This window comes from Fusarium odoratissimum, assembly GCF_000260195.1.
Source record: "Fusarium odoratissimum NRRL 54006 unplaced genomic scaffold supercont1.11, whole genome shotgun sequence".
Classification (NCBI taxonomy): domain Eukaryota; kingdom Fungi; phylum Ascomycota; class Sordariomycetes; order Hypocreales; family Nectriaceae; genus Fusarium; species Fusarium odoratissimum.
In genome coordinates this window covers 1,407,095-1,424,791 of record NW_022158697.1, presented here as the reverse complement: position 1 = coordinate 1,424,791, position 17,697 = coordinate 1,407,095, and the positions used below count along the sequence as shown (strand labels likewise).

General features: G+C 49.4%; 5 protein-coding genes across 18 annotated transcripts; 2 read left to right on the top strand and 3 right to left on the bottom strand.

The window, feature by feature from the left end:
• Positions 1 to 694: 694 nt before the first annotated feature.
• Positions 695 to 2,208, top strand: FOIG_07950 (uncharacterized protein; the record flags this gene model as incomplete). Its single annotated transcript, XM_031207748.1, has 3 exons — positions 695 to 738; positions 1,119 to 1,336; positions 1,385 to 2,208. 3 exons carry the CDS (start codon positions 695 to 697, stop codon positions 2,206 to 2,208), a joined length of 1,086 nt encoding a protein of 361 aa, XP_031063281.1.
• Positions 2,209 to 2,213: 5 nt separating this feature from the next.
• Positions 2,214 to 5,091, bottom strand: FOIG_07949 (uncharacterized protein). The gene is made up of 2 exons (XM_031207747.1): positions 4,528 to 5,091; positions 2,214 to 4,466 (listed from the first exon to the last, which is right to left on the bottom strand). Exons 1-2 carry the CDS (start codon positions 5,023 to 5,025, stop codon positions 2,724 to 2,726), a joined length of 2,241 nt encoding a protein of 746 aa, XP_031063280.1. The 5' UTR covers positions 5,026 to 5,091; the 3' UTR covers positions 2,214 to 2,723.
• Positions 5,092 to 5,483: 392 nt separating this feature from the next.
• Positions 5,484 to 6,765, top strand: FOIG_07948 (uncharacterized protein; the record flags this gene model as incomplete). Its single annotated transcript, XM_031207746.1, has 4 exons — positions 5,484 to 5,526; positions 5,584 to 5,711; positions 5,762 to 6,238; positions 6,293 to 6,765. The coding sequence occupies 4 exons, from the start codon at positions 5,484 to 5,486 to the stop codon at positions 6,575 to 6,577; spliced, it is 933 nt and encodes a 310-aa protein (XP_031063279.1). The 3' UTR covers positions 6,578 to 6,765.
• Positions 6,766 to 6,771: 6 nt separating this feature from the next.
• Positions 6,772 to 11,668, bottom strand: FOIG_07947 (CMGC/DYRK/YAK protein kinase). Of its 12 annotated transcripts, none has more exons than XM_031207737.1 (8): positions 11,197 to 11,631; positions 10,434 to 11,148; positions 9,922 to 10,384; positions 9,667 to 9,866; positions 9,455 to 9,614; positions 8,668 to 9,406; positions 7,818 to 8,615; positions 6,793 to 7,759 (listed from the first exon to the last, which is right to left on the bottom strand). In XM_031207737.1, the coding sequence occupies exons 3-8, from the start codon at positions 10,321 to 10,323 to the stop codon at positions 7,740 to 7,742; spliced, it is 2,319 nt and encodes a 772-aa protein (XP_031063278.1). In that variant the 5' UTR covers positions 10,324 to 10,384; positions 10,434 to 11,148; positions 11,197 to 11,631; the 3' UTR covers positions 6,793 to 7,739. The 12 variants fall into 12 exon arrangements, with proteins under 12 accessions (XP_031063268.1, XP_031063271.1, XP_031063267.1 ...); XM_031207743.1 differs by having other exon boundaries at positions 6,795 to 7,614; positions 7,661 to 7,759; positions 9,922 to 11,148; XM_031207736.1 differs by having other exon boundaries at positions 10,434 to 11,631.
• A 1,034-nt stretch (positions 11,669 to 12,702) lies between these two features.
• Positions 12,703 to 16,989, bottom strand: FOIG_07946 (uncharacterized protein). Of its 3 annotated transcripts, XM_031207732.1 has the most exons (6): positions 15,836 to 16,901; positions 15,381 to 15,757; positions 15,218 to 15,313; positions 14,508 to 15,155; positions 14,334 to 14,454; positions 12,703 to 14,280 (listed from the first exon to the last, which is right to left on the bottom strand). In XM_031207732.1, exons 2-6 carry the CDS (start codon positions 15,738 to 15,740, stop codon positions 14,081 to 14,083), a joined length of 1,425 nt encoding a protein of 474 aa, XP_031063265.1. In that variant the 5' UTR covers positions 15,741 to 15,757; positions 15,836 to 16,901; the 3' UTR covers positions 12,703 to 14,080. The 3 variants fall into 3 exon arrangements, with proteins under 3 accessions (XP_031063265.1, XP_031063264.1, XP_031063266.1); XM_031207731.1 differs by having other exon boundaries at positions 15,381 to 16,989; XM_031207733.1 differs by having other exon boundaries at positions 15,218 to 15,757.
• Positions 16,990 to 17,697: the final 708 nt, after the last annotated feature.

Below are 17,697 nucleotides of genomic sequence, written 5' to 3'. Positions count from 1 at the left end.
TACCCCGCGCAGGGAGGTACTTGCTGATGCATAAATTGGTATTTGCATAAAATATATGCGGCATCAAATGGCTAGTCCACGCGGCTTTTCACTTTACGCGACCTGTTAACTGTTAGTGTTACCGAGACTCTTTTTAGGTCTTTAACCAAGATACCTACTACGTATCTAGGATTGCATAAGCTCCTATTTACGATCTAATGGCAACTAGATGATATTCCTTTCCTTTAGGACTTCAATTTCGTCGAATGGTTGTAGTCAATGTTATAAACGAGTTGCTAATTGAGTTGCCGCTCTTTAAATTGATGTTACTTGGGATAATTCATTTAAAGATCAAAATGGAAAATCAATACAGATCATTCTTCTTCATTCAGCTAGTCTTCAGACAATATCATTGGGTCAAAGGCATCCCAAATCCAGTTGTTGCCCGGCTGAGGTGTGGCCGGCCGTCCCGGTGCGGCCCCACTTGCCCGGAACGATGGATGACCCACATTGAACTGCAGTTTATCTCTCGGCTCAGTCAGATACACCTGTAGTGACTACCTGACCATGTATTGGAGATTCAGCAGTTCAGCTTAGATATTAATAAAAACCGGGTCGGAGCCGTAATTCCAGGACATCGTCTTTCCAGAAATACCTTGTGATTAATCTTGATACACTACCTTACCTTAGGCAATTGGTGATGGTGATGGTGATAATGTACTTGCCAGTAATTCACTCCGTCCTTGCGGATATTCTCTTGTAAGCTCCTTGCAAGAGCTACCTATGGCATTAATTGCAAGCTCAGTCAAAGGACCTTCCCAAAGTAACACAAACTCTCAACTTGTTCCTGCACCTGTACCAGTGGATGTCTTCCTACCTACCTGGTAGGTACCTTGAGTATCTAGGCCGCTTTTTTTTTTTCACCACACATCAGTCAAAATTGACGATCTTTGTCTCGTCAAACCATCTATATCCGATCCCATCCATACTTACATCATGCCCAACAGTATCTTTGGTGCCTGGCAGGCGAAGCTCAAGAAAAGGATCCCACCTCAGCCTCAGCATCCGCTTCCGTCCCCTGAGCTTGTCAAGCCTCACAACAAGATTAGCAGCTAGAGACTGCCACTGAATCGCCGCAGGGCTCGTCTCGATAGATCTGAGGAAATCGATTTTGATGGACCTAGCGAGAATACGTCAACACGGCGCAGAAGTCAGAGATCAAATTCTCAGAATTCGTCGTATTCTCATCTTGCGCGTTGGTTGAAACCGAAACGACGAAAGACAGCTTCCTCTTCAACAAATTTGGAGAAATTGTCAGTATCTGAAGTCCCAGGAGTTCCTCATCTCCTTAGCACAGGTGGGTGGGCTAATAAGTACTCGCTTGCGGCGTATCTGACTATTCTAGTGGAAGATCTCTCTTATCACCAACCGAGCCTCAGCAGCGCATTTCAATACTCCAGAGAGAGATGGACTCGCAATGGGAGTTCCTCGAGTAACCATTCAGTGTTTCCAATTGGGTCACGCATTCATATCTCCGAATTATCCAAGCCGTTCCTGAAGGACTCTGAATTCGCGCCCCCTTCACCAGTCATCGACAAAGGTCCACCTCAGCTAGATCCTCTTCCTGACATGTCTAGCTGTAGCCTGGAAAGATCATATACTTTACGAGCTTGCATAGAAGCGGCACCGGATGATAAGCGTCTGGAAGACAAATCGCCGCGCTCCACTACTAAGCGTGAACGCATCACAACTCGTCCCAAGGTCTCGGCAGCACTTACATCACAACCGGTAGGGCGGAAGACACTATCTATCACCAGGCCCTCGTCCTCTTGCGATTTAGTCGCTCCTGCGACAATAGTCGGCTCACTTCGTCGTTTTAACAAATCTGGAGGCTATAGCCACCCGCAAAGAGGTCAGATTCCGTCAAACTGGACTCAGGGTAATTTCGGCATATTACTGTCTATGCAAGATGATTCCATGCAAGAACCTGGCCAATGCTCGCCATCGCGGTGGACCTCGGCCACCACGTTTCAACTACCCACAAATTTACTCAAGAGTTCGTACTTGGCTGTCAAAGAAGGCGATAAACCGTCAGCCACACATTCATCAACGTCGAATACGCAATCACAGCTCTCAGATCGATCATCCAGCCAAGGCAGCAGGTCAATATATCGCACCGTGGCCTCGAATCTCTACCTTGATTCGTTGCCTCAATTCGAACTTAAGTGATGTTACTGGGCTTGATGGGGGTATTTTATTGTTTAAGCTGGACCTAACAAGTAGTTTATAAAGCTGGCTATAGAATAGAAGGTAGTCCACTAGTAGCAGAGACTCCCTTTTTTTACCTATTCCTAACCGAGATTAAAATAAAGCAGAATGGATAGTCATGGTAAAACAACCTTCCATACTCAAGCTTGTGATGGCCTGGATGATAGATATGACAAATATTCAACAGGACCAAGGCTTCGATTGTGTAAGTGAGGTATTGTATATGCAGAGGAGTGCCATCGCCCAACAAAACGCCGCCATATGCTCTATCAGTACACCCTCGCATTCTTTTTTGCGTCTAAATCGTACATACATCAGTTTAGTTTTACACGAGCTTTTCCCATTGAAAGCTCTTATTCATGGACCCAAGCACAATTCGATGCTCCAATGTACAGGAGCCTCAACGCCGCGGTTTGTCAAAACGGCGAGTGGGTTTCCTGTAGCAGCCACGGATACGGCTCGACTTCAGCATTTCGTTATCGAAACTTCCTGTCGTCACGAGTGGCGTTCCAGTTAGGCTTGGGGCCCGGATAGCCACCATAAACGGGTTGCCTCACCGGCCGCGTGCCGCCTTTCCGCTTGCGCAGGTCTTGCTCTGGTATTCGCCTTCCAGGTGGTGACTGGAGGTTTTTAGGGTAGATTTTGTACGAGTGGGGGACGGGCCTTGGAGGCTTTGATTCGAACCTTGAGCTTTCGTCGCGTCGATAGCCATCACCTGGGCCATTATCACGATGCAACCGCCCTTGGTCTGTCTGCTTTGGGGATCGGGGCTTTCCTGCTTGAGTGGTGTCCCAAAAGTTGACCATATTCATGACCTCATTGTGTGCGGACATATCTTCCTCGGCTGTGCCACGACCCTTCGTCTTGGGCAAGTTGTGTTCCGTTTCCTCCCGGTTGGCATAGAAGGCCTGGATCTCGCGGTTGATGCGTCCCCCGACAGGGCGTATTTTCTCGAGGTCTTCCTCAGGGAGCATCTCCTGCTGAATGACCTTGTTGAATGATCCATACATGATGCGTGCGAGAGCAATTACCTCGCGTTGATCATTGAAAAGAGCCTTCTTTTGTTCCTTCGTCTCAGCTTTAACTCGTTTGAAATAGTGATCGTGTAGTTTGCGGTAGGGCACCCACAGACGATCAAGCGCGTCGGTGATCTGGACGCCATAGGCACGTTTGGCACCAGCCACGTCCCCTTCTCTAGCACGAGCACGCAAGTGATAGTGCGTAGACTGAGAAACGTTGAGGTACAAGCGCATGAGATGAGCGTCGGGCACCTCTAGGTGGTTCATCATGCTATCGAGCGCGCGGTCGGCATTCTTGATGACATTTGGGTTGATGTTATCACGAACACATGTTTCAAAGGCTATACGATAGAAGTTTGGTCCAGTGATACTCGCTGGTATTATGTCCAGAATCTCAGTAGCATGACCGCTTGCTTTGGCTTGCTTGAGAATGCTAAAGAGGCGCAGCCAGCAATCCCGGTCAGGCTCGAGATTATATTGGCGAAGAATGAAATTCCAGTATTTGATGCCCAGGCTGTTGAGCTTCGTCTGCAACACAACCTTCAAGATTAGAGACAAAGTATTGTTCCCAGGACTGGTAAAGACACCATTTTTATCCTTCTTAACCACTTGACCGGTGTGAGGATTTGTCTTGCGAGCTTCCTCAGCTGACATTTCTTTGACTTTGGACAAATTGGGTATGTTCATTGTCTGTTCAATGAGATCAAGGACGGCCTTCTTCTCGTTGGTGTCGCTTGAGATGATCATCATACGACCCATTGAGCAGACGAGCTCCTCATCGATGATCAGACGTCCTTGCCTCCATTTACTCATGACTTCTGACCAGATGGCTTTGGCGCGCTGAATACCATTTTTGAGATTGAACTCCTTCTGTTCAGGCGTCAAGTTTTCCAAGCCATCAAGCGTGTTGAATCGTATAGCATTGAGAACGGTAGTATAGGTGTAGGAAGTCGGAGCTCGAGTTGACTCGTTGAGAGTGTCGACGATGGAGAACATGGAGTCCAGGTCGCCCGCTCGGTTGCACACGCTGAGCACAGCATTCATATGAGTGCTGTTTGGTTCTAGGCGAGAGTCCTTGAAAAGGGCGTTATAGTGCTTTACAGCCTCGAAGACGGCGGTTTTAGGGTGTTTCGACTTGGCAAGACCACGGAACAGGGTTGTGTAGGTTTGCGCATTGGGGAATTGTGCGCGCTTTTTCATCTTCAGATAATGTCAGTATCACAGATGAGAGAAGAACCCGAGGACTATATCTCAAGCCTACCTCGTTGAATAGCTTGATCGCTGCCTTGACTTGTTGCTGGTCGAGCAGATATTCCAGTAGTAGATTCCATGGCACGACCAATTGCATATCTTTACTGCCTTTTTGAACCAAAAGATGGGCTTCATCGAATTTCTTTGCTTCAAGCGCTCTTCTGACATATTCTGCAACTTTCCAAGGGTCATTGTTCAGATATTGTAACTCCTTGTTGACTGCCCGTTCCATTTTAAGGGTTTCCTTCTTTTTCCATATTGCTTCGTCGGCTGGTGCATCGAGGCTTTTTGGAGCATCTTTCGTGATAGAATCAGCTATAGAGCTTGCGTCTTGAGCTGTAGTCGTCACCTCGGTAGTCGGTGTCGTCGTAGAGTTGAACATGCGCTGTGAGTGTTGAAACGAACGGGTTTGGAAAGCAGAAGCAGGCCGAATTTCTAGTCTCTGCCGCGGTGCGAGCTGCAGAGCTCTCCGAAGGCACGCGCCTCCGTGCAATAACCTATCAGCCATGGGAGAGTTGCTGCTTGAGTACCTAGGTTGATCACGGAATTCCAGATATACCCAAGTTAGAGCTGGAGAGAATGGATCCGTCCGTAGGTGCACCAAAAAATCTCTTATCTTATCAGCTGAGCGAGGGGCGTTGCATGAGATGCGCTTAACTTTGCCGCGCTTGAGGTACCTAATGCATGTACATTCTGTAATTGCCATAGAGCCACCCCCTTCCCCTGCAGGTCGCTAACAACTCTCTCCCATTTCTAATTGGAGACGCGCTTCGCGGTCGCAGTCCAGTCTAGTCCAGTCCAGTCGAGCCAACGTTTCTTTTCTTTTAACCTTTATAGGGACGAGACAAAACATGCGAATTGTTTGATCCTCCAAGTATCATCAGTCATCCCTTGTCCTTCTAAACTCATCTTACTATACTCATCGATTTCTGCCGTATACCGATTTTCTTTCATACCACCTCAATCATGGCCAAGGTTGCTACAGATTTCGAAAAGATCATCAACGAGGGTAAGCAACAATCAATTTTTCCAAGTCCTGATGTCCTTCCCTAACATCGTTTTTCAGGACGTGAGCGAAAGAAGAACGAAGCCCTTGCCGATCGCATCTTCTCAAAGAACCGTCGCCAAAGCGCCCCCTCCAAGCTCAAGTCCGCCCCCGGCCAATCGCTAGCAAGCCGTGTCGGCGTCAAGAAGGTAGCTACAGCAAAAGATAGGAAGCGATTAGTTGAAGCCAACATGTACAGCAGCGAACTTCCACCATAGGCACCCGCTCGACCCAGCCCGCGCCTGGCAATGTCAACGGAGAATGGACACACGATCTGCATCACTCTGTCTCAGGCGACCTAAGCTCCCGCATCTCAGCTCCCAATGCTGCTCATAAGAGAGCCAACAACCGCCGCGCTGCTCGTCTCTCCGCTGCCGTGGATCGCATGGACACTTCTGGCGATGCGCCACAACAAGTCAACATCGTGAAAGGCAAGGGCAGCACTGGCAATGGCATGGGAATGACAATTCGGGGTCTCGCAGGTCCCTTCACTATTCTGGCACAAAACTTTGCCCCTGGCACCACAGCCGCTGATATCGAGAGCGCTATGACTCCCATCGGAGGCGAGATTCTGAGCTGTCGCATTGTCAAATCAAACCCATTCCTCCTCTTCGAGCTAGCCTTTGCATCGCGCGAGGGTGGTGAGCGAGTAATCGAGACCTTCAACGATAAGACTGTGAGTCCATCGGGACCAATTTTCATTCAGAACTCTTGCTAAAACTTGTTACAGGCCGATGGTAGAATCATCAAGGTCTACCCTAAGCTAGGAGCCCCTTCAAGCAATACCATTACGTCCAGCAATGCGCCAAGAAACGCCCCAAGCGGTCCCCGTGGCACCCGCGGAAATAAGCCCAACGCTAACGACAACTTTGTTGATGGCTCAATGGGTTTCCCTGATTTAATGGACACCACTACCACAAACGGCTCATCAAGGAACAACCAGTTGTATAGCGATAAAATCGTGGGCGGCAACCGACGAGGCCGAGGTGGTCAAAGAGGTCGCGGCGGGCGATGATGAACTATCGCCTGTCTCTTGTTTTTCCTTTATTGCATTTGACGATTACTTCGCAACCTTTTTTGGGACATGGTCTCTAGAGAACAGACTGGGAGGTACCTATCAGCATTAAAATAGCCGGGCAATTTCATGGTGAACCACAACAAGGGGAGCAGTGGGTGTACGAAATTTTGGGCTGGGCGTTCGGGGTTCACGTGTCCAAAATGGGCTATTAAAGCTAATCATTTCATTTTTCTCTCTTTATACTTCGGGTACCCCTGAAAATGGATACCAGTTACGACCATGTGGAAGCAGCTCACTGTCCCAGCTCCCGACAATGGTATCACTTGAGGATGGAGAACCGTTCGCATTCATCAGGGGTAATTCATGATTTTATACCTCGATTCGTCCGCGCAGAAATGACCCCTTTGAAGCCGCCCAAACCCAAATAATACCAATACAACTACAAAATGGGAATTGTAACCCAAGAACCTTACCCCATGATATGCCAAGCGCGGTCCCTCCGTCATCATACACCAAGAAGTCGAGACAAGAATAACAATATCTACAGCCAGGCTACAATAGGCATGAATCATATTCAGCCGAGATTTGGCAACTCTGCACCATGTTGAATTCCTGACCAGAAACCCCGTCCCTCCAAGAGCTATACTGACAACAGGAAAAATAACGAGAAAAAAAAAAGAAAGCAGCCCCGAGAGTAAACCCAAAACTTCCGCGGCCGTTTCTGAGGCGTGCCTCATCGTGTCGAGACAAAGAAATCCTGTAAACAAATACTACCCCTTTCATCATGGATCTGTGTAATTTGGCCCAACCTATTCCTGTGCTAAATGCTTGTAGCATTGTAATCGAGTCTGAATATCATTCCTTCGAGTTCGTTGAGACCTTGACGCTGAAGTTCCCTTTCCCTGGCTATGAAAAGGAGCCACGCCTCCTCTTTAACCAATTCTGACAAAGTCGACTGGACAGTTCCGAGCACGCACATATGGCATGGGACGTCTCTTGCCTCGTTGGCGCATGGGTTTCGAAGGGAGGACGGACTTCTAGTACATTAGAACCACCATGGAGTTTTGCTTCGTTACCAACCATGAACTCCGGCCTATTGCACGCTATTACGCAGAGACCTCGGCGGCAGGGCTTCGTTTATCGAGTGAAGTCGCTCGCATCACAGATTGGCGCGGACATCTGGTCCCTTGTTAGGTTAGGCCACTTCAATGCCAGGTGTTCTGGTTTCCCATAAAACCTTCTTCCAGAGTGCGCTCCTCCAAATTGCGGATAAAGTCCCTGTTGCCTCGGCCACCCTGTTGCACGCGGCTACCTCTTCGACCTGCTGCCGTTCGGTTATCGATGCTGCCAGATGCCATACTTTCTCCAGTGGGTGGGTAGTACGCCGGACTAGGCTGTAGACGAATCGGCTGACTGGGGTCGAGATGGCTAGCTACTCGTTGGATGGCAGCGGGGATACCGCTCTGTTGCTGCTCCATGGTTGAAGCCCGTTGACGTGCTGGCCTCATACCACCTTGTTGATGCTGATACATGTTGGGCTGGGGCATTTGTGCATATTGCCCCTGAGGCATCTGCTGGGGCGGTTGGGACATAACCATTTGTCCATACTGCCCGTGTTGTTGTTGGCCGTATGCCGAAGGCATGTTGGCGTGGTTGCCTCCGGGAGAATACATTGAGTTGTTGCCGTACATCTGCGGTTGCGTATGGCCTTGAGGCGCGTACTGGTTGGCATAAGGGGTAGGGGCAGCTGAAGCAGCCTGTTGTTGCGCTTGGTGTTGCGCTTGGTGTTGAGCTGCTGCCGCTTGAGCCCGCTGCTTGCTAAGTGCTTCGGCCTGTTGCTGTTGTTGGGTGCCAGGTGCTGGAGACCTATTCAGCGAGCTAGACTTGAGATTCATCGGTGGTATAAAAGGCCCAGTAAACTTCTGTTGAGTGATGAACGGATGAAGTTTGGCTTGCTGGGGAGACCATCTCTCGAGAGGGTTGATTGTAAGAAGGCCGCGGACAAAGTCAATGAACGCGATGCGGTTGTTCATTTCTATCACGGTTAGTATGAGCGCACATGATATTCCTACCGGTTCGGATCTTACCTCTATCTATCTCGCTCTGCTTCATGTTCTTCCTAGGCATGGGATAGGACTTGATAATCTCGGGAAGGGTGTTGGCCTGGAAGTACTTCTTGCTAGGCTGTTCCTTGGTGCCACGTTCTCGGGCATATTGTTCCATGGGTTTAAGCTGGTATGTCCGTCGTCCGAACTCATCTTGTCGCTTTTCGAAAAAGTCGCCCGCCTGCTTCCCCATCTCGATCATCCAGTTCGGGGGGTTACCCAACATTTCAACGATTCGCGAGACCTGGTTATACTCAGAAGATCCTGGAAACAAGGGAAGTCCCAGGAACAGTTCCACCACAATGCATCCAAGGGACCACATATCGATGGCCGAAGAATAGGGAAGACCAAGTAAAACCTCGGGAGATCTGTAAAATCGAGATTGAATATAAGTATACACTGTTTGTCGCTCGTCGCAGGCTGAACCGAAATCAATAATCTTGATGATGGGGCTTTCGAGATTCTTGAGAAGAATATTTTCAGGCTTCAAATCGCAATGTATCAGGCGAGCCTTATTAAGTAGTGCGAGACCGTTAAGGAGCTGTTGAGCGAACACGCGAACCAAAGTAGTGCTGAGTCCTCTGAACTGGTTCTGCTTGATAAGCTCGTAAAGATTGACGCTAAGGAGCTCAAAAACCAAGCAAAGATGTTGGCGGTGAATGAAAGTGTCTTTAAGTCGCAACAAATGATGATCGTCGTTCTTGTCAAGCTTCGTGTTGAGCTACTCCTTGTTAGTGCGGACCTTGAAGTATGGAATTGATGATCGTACCAAATCAAGGACCGAAACCTCCATCATGCTCTGATTGAAGTAGGCAGTACGATTCTTGATGACCTTGACAGCCACTACTTCCTGCGTCTTCAGGTTCTGACATTTCACGACTTGACCAAAAGTACCCTGCCCCAAGACGTCCAGAATAAGGTAACGGTTTCTAAGAATATGTTAGAATTATAAGCAACAAACTTCAGTTTTACACAACATACTTGTGGCCGGCCTCTTCAGATCCAAGAATGTCGTTCACGTAGAGGATGTAGTCACTGTCTTCGTTGTCATAGCCATCGTTCTTGGTACCCTTGCTAGGCTTGGTCAAGACTCTGCGAGGATTGCGCGACGACTCATACTTGAAGCTGGGGTTACAGATGCGATAAGTAGCAGGCAGTTGAACAGTAAGAGCTTGAAGAGGCTGATCATATCGTGAGCAAAAGTGTGTCAAAAGCTGTAGAGGCTTGAAAACATACGCTGATAAAACCGCCTTCAGGGTTGGCGCGACGGAACGGAGGCTGTGAATTGACCTTGGGTTGCAGATCTGCGGGCGAGGAGAGTTGCTTGAACTCGGGAACTGGGCCCCTGGTCACTTGCTGGGGCACAGGCCGTCGAGGAGACTTGGGGTCCAGGTTAAAAGCAGCATCGAGATTGCCGACAGCGGAAGAGGGATAATTTTCCTGGTGACCGGCGGACGCGTAAGGGTTGATAGGAGGAAGATGCTGGCCTTGCTGGTGTTGGCGGGCGCCGGGGAAATATGTCGATTGAGAATAATCAGGCTGGCGTGTAGGCGACTGTCGCTGGGAGGTCGGGCTTGTGAATTGGCTGTTTGAAGACGACTTGGGCGCGTAAGGTGAAGTGGGGGACAGGGCCTCCATGGGCGAGTATCGTTGAGCGACGGAAGAAGACTCTTGAGGTGAGTGAAGGTTGACGGGGCGGCTGCCCGACATGTGAGCTTGATGAAGGGGCCTCATGGGGTACTTGATACCAGCATGAGCATCATGAGCATCGTGCATAGCGACGTCACCGTTGCCGTCGCGCATCTGCGAAGGTGAGATTGGAGAGGCGGCCGAGTTGGGGTTACCAACGGGAGCAGAAGCAGGCGGAGCAGCAGCAGAATGGACGGGGGCGCCGCCGTGGAACTGGTCGTATTTGTATCCGCCTTGAGGCGGGGGCTGGTTGGTGTAGTCTCGAGGGGCTTGGGTATTGCCGTTGTGTCGTCTCGAGGAGCCAGGCGAGTTCGCGGAGGGATATTGCTGCCACTGAGGATCCATTGCGCTGACTGACTGCTGCGGAAGCTGAATCAAGCAGCTTAGGGCGACAGCGTCAGTTTGATCGCCGCGATTAAGTAGAGGCGGTCGGTGGTCAGCAGTGAAATCGTTGTTGTGGTGGTTGTCGCGAGTGGGGATGCGTAATGCGTGGTTATCGGGCGTAGACGATGATGTCGACGGTCGATGAGATCCCAGCGACGGGGGGAGGATGAAGGATGGGAGTGAGAAAAATGAGAGTAAGAGGAGAAGGGTCTGGATGGTGTAGTGTAGCGTCGAGTTGCTAGCTCCTAGCTACAATCCAATGCAGAGAGAGCACAGAGAAAATGGATGGGATGTGATGGTTGGCTGGCAGCTGGTTGCTGGTTGGGCCGGGTGCAGTGTGGTCGCTCGCCAAGTTGGAGATGGATCGAGTTGGGTCTCGTCGCGCAGGTCCTGTCCTGTAAGAACAGGTTAGGCAATATTGCGGTAGAACGGACTAACCCAGGCCGTCCTAATAGAACTAACAACAGCTACAGCGTGCGTATTGAGAAGGAGCAACAATGGGCACGCCAGGCTCTCAGAATATCGTACCGTCGTCTCGTACCGTACCGTAAAGAGAGATGAGGGGGCGGGAGGATGGATTGGGCCGACAGTGGAGGCCCAAGCCAAGGCCCGGGGGTGGATATGGGCAGTCAGGTCAAGCAAAACAAGATCAGGTAAAGTATCTGTAGATGGTAGGAATTGGTTCGGTAGAGGACTCAAACGTTGAAGCGAGAATTAAGAGGGTAAGGAAAATGAGGAGGAAGTTTGCTGTATAGGAAGGGATGCTCTAGATTCTAGTCTTCAGAGCGTTGATGAATGAAGCCATTCATTATATGGATGGTGAGTTGATGTGGGAGGGAGGTTGAGGTCTCGGTGCAGATACTGACTGTCTGTAGATGGATGCCAGAGAGGGCAAGAGTCAAGAAGGTTGATATCACCTCAATTAGATTGCAATAAGCCCACCTGCCTCAGCGAGATATAATTAAATTCCATTACCTACCTATCTTCTCAATTGCAAGTCAATTAGAATTCAGCGCATTTTACCAACACATAAAAGCTAGTTATATCAATGCCTTGATTGCGCATGATTTAACTTTCATGCTGTTGTCCTTCGTTGCTCACGTCAACACGAGTTACGAGCCGAGTTCAGACGTTGAAACATCTGCAGCAACGATATATGCATCAAGTATCAGCAACTCAACGCTATGGACACAAAACTTTCGTTGCAGCAAAATAAAGTAACCAACAGCTGAACGTTACGCAATTACATTGGACCAAGTAAATGCATGTAGAAATCTTCTTGGTCTTGACTCCTCGCTCGGCTCTTCCCAGCCAACGGCAAAAAGTCAAAAAGAAGCCCACCACTGTAACCACTACCTAAGGTGCCTACTGAAGGCCGTAGGTACACGAGCAAAACAGAAACGTGCGAGATTTGCGGCGCTTTAGGCTTGTTTCCCAGTCTGCTCTACTACCCTGCCACAACAACAAGGGGGTACGCCGCAGTGGACAGGTTGTGATGATCCCCCTCTATCAACTGTCAAATCACCACTGACTTTTACTCAACGATGCACGTATTCTGCCTTTCTACGCGCAATCAGAGTCGATCCGATTTACAACGTGGCAAAACAAGGGTAATTTTTAACAGTATATACAGTATCTTGTTGCCTCTGGTCAGCGGGGTCATTATCAGCCCTTCCCGGCTATCCTCTGCTACTATGTACGCGCGCACCAGAATTTGGCTTATGACTCTGCCTCTGACACGAGCGACACACAACACATACACCCCGGAAATTACCATTCATTGATCGATACCTCCCTCAGTCGGCCAGCTTACGATCTCAATTTCCCAATACAAATCTATTATCATTGGCATTATCCTTAACTTGCCTACCTAGGTATGCTGTCATCATCAACATGGGTTCTCTCATAATCTACAGCCCAATAGGTATTACTACCCATGCCATAGACGTTAGCCAATTAACCCACCATGTTAAAAATGACGTCCTTTTCAGGGTCCTGAGGAGTTACCACGGAATAAAAATCAAGTTTCACATTCTAAACGGCTCCCGGCCCTTCTCACCGTATCTGGTAGGACAAGACGGTAGCCTGTAGGTATCAAACCCCAGAGCCTCTTGTGCCCCGTTTATTTCGTTGGCGTTTCATGAGCTTGCCATCCCATCTGTCCATCCATCCAATCTGAACCTACGTGGCTCCTGTGTCTATTTACACATTTACTGGGGTTCACTGGTGCCAAATATCTAACACGTAGGCCTGTTGCTATGCCAATTCATATGTAGAAACCTCCTCACTTCTCAGCTTGGGCATCATTATCGAGATGGAAACTTTGAAGGCTGGCAACATCTCGGCAGAACGGTTCGATTGTGGTGTCACCCTACGCCATTATCCAATTGATCAGAGAAAGGCCGAGGGTTCCACGACCGATAGTCAAGTGAGATTGTCTTGTTGTTTTATTCATCCGTTTCATCAACTGCCGCCGTCTTGTCGCCTAATTTTCTTCGAGAGAATCCTGTGCACCTCGAGCAACATCCGCCAACGCCCCCCAACCTGCGTGTCTCCGACATCTTCCACTTCCTCACCTTTTATCATCAATCTTACAGAGTCGTCAAGTCGTCGTTCCATCATCGCGTGCGCGAGAAGTATTAATGAAAAAGGAGAAAGAAGGAAAATGTCCCGTTAAGAAAGAAAAAGGTCGCCGCTAAATACATAGATGAGAATCCACGGAATGGAACTGCCACCCCCTTCGCCAGCCATTGAAATATCAATCAGATGCTCCATGAGACACAAGAATGGATGAAACGCTCATGACGTCGTCAGATAGGGAAAATTAAAATGCCAGACTGGCTCCTGACTTAATGCAACAAAGTCAAGATGAAGAAATGTTGGTGGTATCCTAGAATTAGCGCTCGTACAGAGAGAGATAGAGATTGAGATTGAGAGAGATTTGAGAAACATGTGGCGCTCCCTGACTTTTATCGACGAAATAGGAATATAAGAGAAGAGAAGAGAGAAATGCATACATCCGTTTGTAAGCAAGAGAGGAAAATCGCCCTTTTTCCCCCATAACACGGAACGGGGGTATCACAGGCCTGAACTGTAATAATGCTTGAAGATACTGAGAAAAGAGTAATGGAAGCAACAGAAGCAAGCACAAGAGAGAAATCCACAGAAACGTGAGAAAGAACAAAGGGGAATCATGAAAAGCGGACAAAGAGAAACCCGTCCCGGGGCATGATCAAGTGGTAGACACCTCCGCCCCGATACCACCATGTCCAGCTTTCGTCCAGCTTTTTGGCTTGTCTTGCTCTGGTTTGGTTGTTGCCCCCTAGGCCTGATAACCACCAAATCCATTGTTGAAGTTCTGTCCAGGGCGAGGCTGGGCCCATTCAGCATTGGGAGGCTGTTGGCCCCTGCCGTAGCCGCCCGCGCTTTGAGGAGCAGCATATCCCATTGGTGATCCAGCATAGCCGGCCGGTGATCCAGTTTGTGGTCCACCGTAGTTTCCAGGCTGTCCTCCGTACTGGGCTGAATCATTGTCAGCTACTACTACGATTAAGCTTTGCTCACATTTCACTTACCACCGTACTGAGGATAGTATGTAGGCGTGCCCGGGAAGCCAGGAGCTTGAGCACTCTGTGGGCTATAAGGCTGAGCAGGGTCAAAGGCTCCTTGAGCACTGGGCGTCTTGTCCTTGCCCCACTGTGGTCAATTGTCAGCTGCCATCTCTGAATTGCAACACGGGTAAAACATACACTGCACTTGAGGGGTCGTCCGTTAACGTTATACCCGTTCATCTGGCAGATCGCCATAGCCGCGTTCTCGTGGGTATCCATCTTAATGAAAGCAAAACCTCGATCGGCCTGGAATCGAGACTCAACAACGAAACCGAAGTTCTGGAACAGAGGAACCACATCGTTGGGAGTTGTGTAAGGAGTAAGGTTGCCGACATAGACAGTTGTCTGCCAGCTGGGAGTTTGAGTCAGAATAACCTCGTAACTAGCGACGCCATGTGCTGGGAATTGGTGGTGCCCGTAAGGGGTGGTAGGCGTCATGCCCATCGCCTGCATAGCTTGCTGCTGGGCCATTGAAGGTTGGCCCTTCTGGTTTGCCCAATTGCATCGGATGGCTCGTGAGCCGAGCCACTCGCCGTCCATGGAGCTCAGAGCCTTTTCGGCTTCAGGGCGGTCGCGGAAGGCAACAAAACCGTAACCTCGAGATCGGCCGGTCTTCATATCCCACATGACACGAGCCTCTGAAACGGAACCAAAAGCAGAGAAAGCTTGAAGGAGGACCTCATCGTTGACTTCGTTGGACAAATCACCGACAAAGATGTGGAAATGATTCGAGGTGTCCTCCTTGTTTGTAGTGTTCGACTGATAGGCCCAGTTGACTCGGATTTCCTAAGCTACGGTTAGCGGGCGACGTTCGAGATGTTGTTGGATTTCGTTGAGGGGCAATGTACCGATTGGTGAACTCGTCGTCCATTGAGGGTCTGCATAGCACGCTCAGCGGCACCAGGGTCGTCATACTCGACAAAGCCATAGTTGTAACCACGCGCCTGTGAATGCACTGTTAGTCTACCATATCACATCCACAAATTTTCTTAGGGTTGTAGCAAGACCTACGTTCTTGTCGGGAATGATCTTGACGTTCTGAACATGACCCGTAGTCTCGAAGATCTGGCGCAAAACTTCCTCAGTTACACGCTGGTCCAAACCACCAATGTAGAGGGCACGCTTGTTGGGCTCAGGGGCAGCACGACGGAAGCCACCTGCACTGGTGGGCGACATGATGCCTCCTTGATCGGCAGCGGATCTGGGGGAGGTGATGGCAGTCGGGATCGGGTTGGTATTCTGAGGGATATGCAGAGGCGGAGGGGCCATAGGCTGTCCATTCTGGCCAGCTTCGAAGCCAGGGGCGCCGGCACCAGCCTGAGGGGGGGGAGGCAGCTGGCCTGGGTTAGAGGGCGTTCCAGCGTCGGCCATGTTGTATGATATCGTGTCTGGGGTGATGATCAAGAAGGATGAGTAACGGAAGGATAGGACGACAAAGCAGAGGTAGAAGAGGAATTGGAGGCTACCTATGAGCTGTGTTGTACTGAAGTCGGTCGGTCGAGGTGGAGAGTCTGCGGTCGGTGACAATATGTACCTGTACCTCCTAGCGTTTGACAGGACAGGGGTCCAACTGGACGAGTAGACAACCTGGAGCTAAGAGTGACACGGTGGGCACAGGGAGAGAGAGAGGGGCCGGCGTCTGGGTCTGGTCTGACAACGGGGTCCAGACGAAAGCTTTGGGACTGGGGTGGGAGGTTGTAGTGGAAACTCCAACGTCTGAAATCTCCAAGAAGCGGTTGATGGCGACGCGAACGAAGGCGCAAGCTTTCGGAGAGGAGCGATCGAATTGTTGCGCGTGCGTGCAGTTTGGCACAGTAACACAGGAGCGGAACGAGACGGTGGCCTTGGCTTGGCTTGATCGTGGCCGGTTGTGAGACGTGGGGGGGTTTAATTTGATGGAGATGAGAGCTGGTCAACAGGCTGAAAGAAGGCGTGCAGATGGTGCTTTTCCGTAGCCTGGCGCGCACAAGAATCGAAGACCGGCAAAGAGACGTAGAAAAGGCAGAAACTGACTCAAATAAAGAGACAAGTTGAGAGCAACAAGAGAGGAGATGACGTGACAGAAGAGAGCTACAATAGAGAAGCAGTGTGATACGATGATGGAAGTCGATGATATGAAAAGGAAATTGAACGGAGGAACCGAAAGGAACCGTAAAAGCCCAAAGGAAACCTGATACAAGGACCACTCCAACGAGATTATGACTATGAATGCTTGAGAGGAGAGAAGTAAAAGAAGAAGCTGACGAGAAGCGGATGATGGAGGGGCATACAAAGCCTTACATATGGACGGATATCGCCTTGTTCCTCTCACTGCATACAGTGAGCTGAGGTACACGGGCGGTGGTTGGTCGGTAAGGTTAGTACCTAGGTAAAGTAAGGCACTTGCTTTCCCTTACCGACTCTCGAAGCCCGACAGACCATGCATGTATATTGATCAGCGATTGGTTGTTTGTTGTTCTAGGCGCCATGATTTGACCAAAGTGTCAGGGTTAAGAGTGAAGGAAGAGGGGAATGGGATAGAACCGAACAAACTGCATTGGACCTTGGAGAAGCGGGCAGAGAGTTTGCATGGGCTGAGCTGGGACTCGAAGTAGCTTATATCATGTCACATAAGTTATCACATATCAACTATTTTAGCATAGGTAATCCTTACAACAAGTGGTGAAGGGGAGCTGCATGTTAATATAGGTGTAATTCGATGTATGTACATGTACTTGGCCCTCCAACTTGTCTCTGCTACAGCGACCCATCCATTACCTACTGACCTTGTAGAGCATTGGCATATTCCCCTGGAATTGAATACTTGAGGGGTATAAAGTTTATATAAAGATGTCAAAGGCAGACTTGGCTGGAGACCAAGAATAAGAGCAACGTTGAGCTTTGCAAAAGTCAGAGGTGATGATTGGAGGGCAAAGGTGTAAGTGGTTAAACTGGGGTCATTTCCTTCAAAGTACTTTAACGGAGGGCGATAGCCCAGGAACGACATAAATATAAGCAGATCTATGTACCGAAGCAGTTCTTTTGGATATATGGCATTTTTTTTATAGTCAGATTTCCAAGGCTATGTCAGTAGGTACAGCTAACTCTTCTAGATGCCAACGTTTTCTTTCTGCCAAGCAACCCGTTCCGTACGATCAGGACTGCAACACTCAACGGTCTCAATCATATGGTTCGTACACTGATATTTAGGCTCTAAAAGGCTCCCAGATTTTCCCTAAGGATAAAAATATGCGAAGCTACTTTCAATTTTCAGCGAGTCTTTGGTTGGTTGCTCACTGTTGCCCTTGTCAGTGAATCCATCCAACTCAAAACCTTAGTGAGGTGCACG

What these genes read in the sequence shown, in the direction of transcription:
- FOIG_07949 (XM_031207747.1), bottom strand. Translation starts at nt 5,025, where the DNA reads ATGGCTGATAGGTTATTGCACGGAGGCGCGTGCCTTCGGAGAGCTCTG. An exon ending in CGATCAAGCTATTCAACGAG is followed by an intron (nt 4,467 to 4,527) that starts GTAGGCTTGAGA and finishes CATTATCTGAAG; the next exon opens with ATGAAAAAGCGCGCACAATT.
- FOIG_07947 (XM_031207734.1), bottom strand. Translation starts at nt 10,719, where the DNA reads ATGGATCCTCAGTGGCAGCAATATCCCTCCGCGAACTCGCCTGGCTCC. An exon ending in CTGAAGGCGGTTTTATCAGC is followed by an intron (nt 9,867 to 9,921) that starts GTATGTTTTCAA and finishes CGATATGATCAG; the next exon opens with CCTCTTCAAGCTCTTACTGT. An exon ending in GCAGAGCGAGATAGATAGAG is followed by an intron (nt 8,616 to 8,667) that starts GTAAGATCCGAA and finishes TAACCGTGATAG; the next exon opens with AAATGAACAACCGCATCGCG.
- FOIG_07946 (XM_031207731.1), bottom strand. Translation starts at nt 15,740, where the DNA reads ATGGCCGACGCTGGAACGCCCTCTAACCCAGGCCAGCTGCCTCCCCCC. An exon ending in AGATCATTCCCGACAAGAAC is followed by an intron (nt 15,314 to 15,380) that starts GTAGGTCTTGCT and finishes GTGCATTCACAG; the next exon opens with GCGCGTGGTTACAACTATGG. An exon ending in GACGACCCCTCAAGTGCAGT is followed by an intron (nt 14,455 to 14,507) that starts GTATGTTTTACC and finishes AATTGACCACAG; the next exon opens with TGGGGCAAGGACAAGACGCC.